This window comes from Lepidochelys olivacea (assembly GCF_965140295.1).
Source record: "Lepidochelys olivacea isolate rLepOli2 genome assembly, chromosome: 1".
Lineage (NCBI taxonomy): Eukaryota > Metazoa > Chordata > Testudines > Cheloniidae > Lepidochelys > Lepidochelys olivacea.
In genome coordinates this window covers 114,887,001-114,894,969 of record NC_140411.1, presented here as the reverse complement: position 1 = coordinate 114,894,969, position 7,969 = coordinate 114,887,001, and the positions used below count along the sequence as shown (strand labels likewise).

At 45.3% G+C, this 7,969-nt stretch overlaps 1 protein-coding gene across 1 annotated transcript in view; it reads left to right on the top strand.

The window, feature by feature from the left end:
• Positions 1 to 990: 990 nt before the first annotated feature.
• Positions 991 to 7,969, top strand: part of CCDC138 (coiled-coil domain containing 138) — a gene marked incomplete at its 5' end in the record, with an annotated part of 73,174 nt that continues 66,195 nt past the window's right edge. The window contains 4 exon segments of the mRNA XM_084616777.1: positions 991 to 1,023; positions 1,025 to 1,144; positions 5,816 to 5,876; positions 7,796 to 7,928. Of these exon segments, the coding sequence (XP_084472903.1) occupies positions 991 to 1,023; positions 1,025 to 1,144; positions 5,816 to 5,876; positions 7,796 to 7,928 (347 nt within the window).

Genomic DNA, 7,969 nt, shown 5'->3' with positions numbered 1-7,969 from the left:
GGTCCATCTATGACTATTAGCCCAGAGAGTCAGATTAAAGGAAACTGAAGATTTGACATCAATCAGGGAAATCAGTCAGTCTTGATATCATATGATCCCAAAGAATGAATCTGTGTTTGAAAAAAGAACAAAAATTTAGAATTAAAAACTAAGGTTGCAATACAAACAGGATGTGCTATATTCGAAACACTCAGATGTGATTGCTGAAGCTACCAGCAGCTATTAATATTTTAAATGATTATTGCTATTAAAACATCAATTAAATAGCACAGTGCCATCCACCTGCACAATGTTAAGGAAGGTGAATGATGAAGTGTCAAGAGTAACAAAAATAACATTTTAAAAAGTAAGTGATGTACAGGCGGGAAGCTCCATTTACAGGGGCCAGGAAGGAAAAGCCAGGCCAGTTCAGGCAATGCGAACAGCGGAGAAGATAAATGTGTGGGGCTTTATACAAACTGACCTGGCTTCTATTAAACTGGTTTCTATTCTATTATTGGGGGGGGGGGAGGGTATAAACTATTTCACTGACCCAAGTCTCCTTTAGCAGCTCAGGACCTGGCTTGAGGCAGGGCAACGCTGCCTCGGGCAGGCAGGGGGCGGCACCGTGCCCTTCAGAGCGCAGCCCTGGGAAGCGGGTGCTGCGATGCCCCGTCCTGCAAGGGGGGGTGGGGGGAAAGCCCCGCTTCCCCCCTCACTTTGTGCAGCCTCTGCAGGCAGCTCACCCCGCCGGGGGTAACTGTTCCCCCTCTGCCACCGTCTGGCAGCGCCTCAACCCCGGCTCCTACCCCCGGCCCTGACTGTGGCTCCGCTCCTTCCCCTGCCGCCAGCTGAAGGCCCCCACGCCCCGTACGTCCCTCCCGCCGAGCTGCGCCCTGTGAGCCAGCGGCCAGCAGGGGGCGCGCTGCCCCACCCCCCGCCCCGCCCCGCACACACACGCACGCACACGGCGGGCAGCGGCGTCAGGGAGCAGGCGCAGCCGGTCCGCGCATGCTCCGTGCCGCCGGGGCGGCCAACCGCCGGCAGCTTAGCGCCGGGCGCTTGTGGCCCGCGGCGGAGGCGGCTCATGGCGAGCCCGGCTCCGAGCGGCTCCGTGGAGCGTCTGAAGCGCCGCTACCTGCGCGGGGAGCCGGGGCCCGCCGGGGTGAGAGGCGCTGAGGCGGCCAGGGCCGGAGCGGGGCGTGGATGGAGCGAGGCGGGGGAGCAGGCGAGGCGGCCGCTAGGCGGGGGCGCGTGTCAGGAAACTTGGGGCCAGGTCGTGAGCTGCTGGGGCGGCCCGGGGGCCGCGCCGAAGATCCAGGCTCCCTGGCAGCGGCGTGTCCGCTCTCCCCCGTGCGGAGGCTCCTGGTCTCCGCAATAACCCCCCGAGGCCCCAGCCTCGTCTGTGGGGAGGGGTCCCGCCCCCAGCCCGGGGCATTGCGCAAGCTCCCTGCTGCCCCCCGCTGGGGAGCGGTGTGAGTTGCTCAGTTGTCATCCCGAAGTGGCCACCCTGCGCCGAGAGGGAGCGTCCTCCCTCTCTTACTGCTGAACGGTGCATCCGATGAAGTGGGCTGTAGCTCACCAAAACTTACGCTCAAATAAATTGGTTAGTCTCTAAGGTGCCACAAGTCCTCCTGTCCTTTTTGCGAATACAGACTAACACAGCTGAACATTAGTTACTTCAGAAAGAAAGAAGCGTGGCGTGGGGGCTGTTGGCGGGGGGGACAGTTACATTAAGGGAATTTAATCCTTTGGAGGTTTTGTGTGATGCTTGCGTTGGGTCTCCCCTTCAGGCTTTGGCATGATTGAGCGGTGTGGCATTGGAAACGTGCACCGCCTTGTGTGCTCATTCTCTCTCCATGGGCCGCTGGTGAAAATAGCAGCGTGTGAAGGAGTGTGTGGAGCACCAGAATCTGCTCAACGCTTTGGGCAGTGAGTGAGCCCTAATGGCTGTGGGACATGAGGCGTAGTCTATGTTCTATTTTAGGGTACTCTGTAGCATCCATTACCATATTACCTAAGGACTTACTAAATAAATACTCAAACCCATTTAACAATAAAATGGGAAGTGACTGCTAGTTGCTGACTTGTGACACAGCAACATAAGTGGGTTTTGAGAAGGGATTTGAAGGAGGATCAATTCAGGCAGATCATTTCATGCATAAGGACAGTGTTGAAGAAAGCAAAAGAACATATGTGGTGGCTGGGTGGGGGGTGGAAAGTGGTAGGAAGAACACGGATAAGGATGACAGACCAGAATAATGAAGGGCCTAGAGGATTAGAAGAAGAACTTGATATGGATAGAGCCCTGCAAATTTATATCCGTGGATGCAAATTGGTATCCAAGGAGCTGCAGAGCTCTATCGGGAGCTGCAGCAGTGAAAGCAGCAGCCTGGCAGGCCGCCGCTCCCAGGAGCCAGTGCCCCATGCTGGCAGTTCCTCCAGCTTGGCTGTATCACCCCCAGTCCCGCACACCAGGCTCTCCGGCAGCTGTCCCTGGTTGTGCTTGTGCTGGGGGCAGTTCCCAGTAGAGGCCTCCAGTTCCACAGATACCGATTTATATCCGCTGATATTTGCATCCATGAATATAGATTTTGTATCCACACAGGGCTCTAATTATGGAATAGATGGGGTGGAGGGATTGAAAGAGATGGACAATGTGGGTTAGAGTAATGGGCAGTAATTGATAATTCTAGCAGGTGCAGTTTGTATTGGTTGAGGGTGAGGTGGAAAGATATGGTTGTCAGGCCAGAGAGGAGGAAATTGCAGTAATCAAGATAAGAGATTAGGGCCTGGTTGAGAGTTCTAGTTATCTGGACAGAAAGAAGGGTCCGATATTAGAAATGATGTGTAAGAAACTGACAACTTGGAGAGAGTCTGGGAGCAAGAGAGCAGGAAAAGTTGATGTCTGTGAAGTTAAACGTCTAATTGATGGAAAGGATTGTGATGTTATCAACAGTCGACCATAAAGGGGCAGTGGAGAGGGTTGCTGTTGAGCTAGGGCCATATTATAGAGGTGGGGAGAGCTGTAAGTAATACGTTTACTATATTAAGAATGCTTAACACTTTCCATTCTTGGGACCTTTTCTTTGAGGAGCTCACACACCTTTATTGTTTGCCAAAAGCCTTTGATATTTGACCGAGGGAACACCTTCAGGTTACCCATTTACCTTTGCTTTGTCCTATGAAATTCAGTTCAGCTTTTGCCAAGATATGAACTATTAAAAATTGACATATCCCTTCTCTCACTTGCATGCCCCAGGAAAAACATTGGCAGTGTGCCCAAGTAATTGAACACACATAACATTCTAAGTCCAACATCATGCCAGAGTGACAATAGCAAGCTGTACTAGCTGGGAACAGCCAGAGTGGATGGGGGCAGGTGGAGAGGAGGGCTCCCCAGACTAAAGACAAATGGGTGGCCCATTCTGCCTCCTTGGAGCATCAGAGTGGGGCAGTAATCGGGCTGGGTTTCTTCACCCCATAAATCCATCTGGATCCACCTCCCCAGTCTCCCTTCCCAACCCGCAGGACACTACGTGGGACTGGAGCCCTTCCAACTCCTAGGGGAGGATAGAGCAGTTTGGCTCCCCACTGACAATCTCCTGGTTGTACGAGTCCATCCTCCATCTGGGATAACAACCTTCTGCTGCCTGGTGATGTAGTTCTGTAGCTCAAGTAGTACCAATCCATGCTGCAACATTGAAGGTTCAGAGTTCAACCTCTGTTTATGGTGCCTGTTGGAAAGGGGAGAAATGTTATAGTTGCACATAATATCATTTGTTTTTACTTTTTTTCCTTGAAAAATAACACGGAGTTGCAAGCAAAAATTACCTTAAAAGAACATTATTGAAGTTGGGAAATGCTAGATTTACAGTTGTCTGTGAAACCTCAGTTCTGCCTCTTTGTGCATATGTGTTATAATTAAAGTTAAGATTAAGATTCTGTCATGGGTTAAGTTAAGGTTAAGATTCTGTCATGGGTATTTTTTTAGTAAAAATCAGGGACAGGTCATGGGCAGTAAACAAAAATTCATGGAAGCTCGTGACTTGTTCCTGACTTTTACTAAAAATACCCTAGGGCAGGGCAGGGGTAGACAAACAGAGCACTGATAGGGCAGCGTTATGCTTAAACAAAACACACGAGATCTTGTTATAGGGAAAAAGGCAACATGCTGCATTTATTGAGAATACAGCAATTAGCATATGCTTTTTAGTCACACACACACACACCATGCACACAGTCCCACCAGTCAATGTTTACTATAGTTACCAGTGCAGAGTCTGGATCAATCTAGTGGCCAGCCAAATTGGTCGCAGAGAGGAGCCAGGCTCTGTTGGTTGCGATCTGATGCTCCTGCAGTTGTTGACAAGACGAACCAAAAGCCCCATGGCAAAGCACCCTGTTCTTATAGTCCTTTCTCCTTTTTCTCTGTCTGTGGATTTTGCTGTGTCAGTTTATGACCAGTTACTCCTTAGTGGGTGTTATTTGTTGATGGCCCAAAATACCTCCAGGAGGGTCATCCTGTCTGGTTTCGATTTAATTAATTATTTTGTGTTTTTAGGGTGCCAGCCTTTACATCAGGGTCATCAGTCTGCCCCTCCTCAACCATGGATGCGCGTTGATGGTTCTCTGGTGTCTTTAAGTCTCTTCAGTTTCTTCACTCCTCCTCCCTTGGCCATCTGGTTTCAGCAATGGCCTTCACACCTTATCTTTTCCTGATGCATGCATTCCTCATTCACACAAACAGTTCTTTACAGAGACCTTCAAAAGGTAACAAATAGCAGTGTTTTATATGAAACAAGAAAGACGACATAAGTTAGGCCTTACTAAATTTTGCAACTATCTTTTCTTACATTGGGGCCTAGGGCTTCGAAATTCCTCTAATCTAATTAACATAGATGCAGACAGGATCCTGTCTGTTACTTGCAAGGCATGAATAAAAAGAAAATGGCTAATACTAGTATCCACTATCCTATTAATTTATTCTAATACCTTAATTCTTACTATAAAACATACACTGTATATAACCAAAACATAACCAATTATATAGCATAGTACCGATGGTACAAGACCGGGGGCTTGACCCAACCCCAGCTGCTGCTCCAATGGGATGGGGGCCGCTGCTCTGGCGGCGCTGGGGCTGGCAGCTGTTTCAGCTCTGCCCCAGAAGAAGTCACTGAAGTCCTGGAAAGTCATGGAATCTGTGACCTCTGTGGCAGAATTGTATCTGTAGTTATGAAACAGTCTTTGATTACATGATCACATACTATTTTTTCCACAAGAGCACAGACTGGATGCACAGTAGGGCAGAATGAGGGTTGCAGGAGCCCCCTTAAATCTGGCATTTCTTAACATTCAAGTGCTTGAATTTGCAACCTAATGATACTTTAATGTAAGTTTTTTTAACGTGTATTATTATAGGTTGATGGCAAGACATAAAGTAGGAAATGTTAGAGTGAAAGGCTGAAATGTAGGACTTGATGGAGCTGTTTCTATGGTTACCTAATCTACTTATGCCTATTTACTTGAATGGCTCTTATTACTGATGTATTTGAGGGTCTCTCAAGTTTTTAAAAATAGAAATAATTCTAGCAATCTTTCATTTTTAGTTTATGGGGAAATAGCTTGATTATAGGTTTTTTTGTTTGTTCGCTTATGTTTGTGTGAGGTTTCACTTACATTTTTGTTTAGCAAAAATCATCCTCTGCTCAAAGCAAACATTTTTTAACAGCAATTCCTTAGTAAAAGCACTATAAACCGTAAACAAATACATTGTAATATACATTATAATTGAATTAAAAATAGTAGGGGATTTTTTTCTGTTTTCTCTTAGGATTGTCTTTCAGGTTCATTACAGACCAAATGTAAAAAAGGAAGTTCCCTAACATACACAGGTAATGCAACAAAAAGGATGTTTTTGGATATCTTTGTTAAAAGGGACATCAATTCAAATGCACTATTCTTTAAATTTATCTTAAGAATTCCTGTGCTTTGGGGGAGCAGTTTTATATTCTCTCCAAGTGTATTTTAAGTAGGCAGACATTGGGTAATGTTTGTGAAACCTGGGCACCAGCCTGGAAGTGTATACATATATATATATGGATTCTACATGAGTACTCTAGGAAATCTGCTTATGTTGCAGATGCGGGTGGGTTGGCAAGAGAGGAAATGCTAATGTATCTTCCCTGTGAGAAGGAGAGCTGCTGGTAAGGAAGATGTAGGTAAAAAAACAGTATTGCTCCCACGATGTCTAAAAAGAAAGCTCCACTAGCTGTGCATTAAAGAGAAACCTAGTACCAATAACCTTCTGGGGGAGGGGGAAGGTGCAATAGAGGCTTAGGCTGTGTCTACACTGTCACTTTCAGCGCTAAAACTTTTGTTGTTCAGGGGTGCGATAAAGCTTTTCTACACTGCCCACATCACAGTGCTGCCATGGCCATGCTGTAACTTGGTTAGTGTAGACATTCCCTTACTTTCATCCATAGAATGAAAATCAGCCACATGCGCACCCCACTCATGGTAAGTAGGGTTCTAGTATATGTATGACAATCTTACTATGTATGTTTGAGAAGGTGAGGATTGGCTATTATTGGGGTGTGGCAGAGGGAAGCATTTGGTTATCACTGGCACATATATGAGAACGGGCTGCCATCAGTTGGATTGTGTGGGATGGAGTATGTGTCTTGTTGAGAGGGGGTTAGTTTGTGGGAAATTCTTTGAGGTGGGTGGTATTGGGTAGCTCCCTATGTGGCAATATGTTGCTTTTATAGCCATGTACACAGGGCTATCCTTAGGGGTGGGCTCACAGTGCCCGGTGGTCAAGGAGGCTCTGTGTGGCAGCTTCCCCATGTGGGTGCAGGAGTTAGGGGCTGGGGTGCAAGGGGGCACCTACGGGGACAGTGGAAATGGGGGCCGGGGCGCCAAAATACAAGTTCCTCTAGGGCACCATTTTCCCTAAGGCTGGTCTTGCATGTACAGTACATGCAGGTGCCTAGGATTGCTGACTGGAGGAGACACAATTAAACATTTAATGATGCAAATTATTTAAAAAAAAATGAAAACAGGAAACTTAAAATCTTTTTTAAAGTTTTAGGTTATATAATCTAAGATATTTATATACATTCACTTTTTAAATGTACAGATATGAACTTAATGGTTACCATGCAGGTTGGGTTCCAGAGAAATGCATGTTGCCATGCTGATGCATGTGAAAAGCAAGTAAAAGGCTATGTTGTTCAAACTTCAGATTTGTACGACAATTAGCATATGAATGCAAATTGTAAAACTTGAGGAAGACAGATGTGACTTTAAAACAAAGCTGAAGTTTCTAAAATGTATTTAGTAACAGAACTAAGCTTTTAAAAAGATTCTCAAAAATGTGATAAGTTGAAAGTTCTTTAAAATTGACTTAATTGTTTTAGAAACACAAGGTGGGTGAGGTAATATCTTTTATTGGACCAACTTCTGTTGGTGAGAGACACAAGCTTTTGAGCTTCCGTAGAACTTTTCTTCAGGTTTAAATTTGTTAGGACTTAGTTATTTTAGTCATCTATAAAACTTTTCAGTTTTAAATTATTATTAAAATACAATTTAGCTAGTATTTTGTATTTCTCTAATTTTAATTCCTTACTTGTCAGAGCTTGTTCTAGTATGTTATAATTCAGGGTTTTGTTCTCTTAAGCAATAACCCTCACAGAGTACAAAATTTATTAATTAAATCATTCTGGGTTTTTTTAATGTGTGCTTTTCAACTGCAAAATGAAATATTTAATATTTGAAATATTTTATATTTATTTTATTGAATTATTTATAGGTAACTTGGACAGTTCATCAGATAATTCAATTATTCCTTTGTCCATAAAATCTTCACAAAATACCCACAGTGGAAGAAAGCACTATAGCAAACCTCTTAGTGACTTGTTCAAGAGTTTCAAAAACTTGGATTGGTAAGAGCTGAACCCTCATTCCCTCATCTGTCCTTAGACCC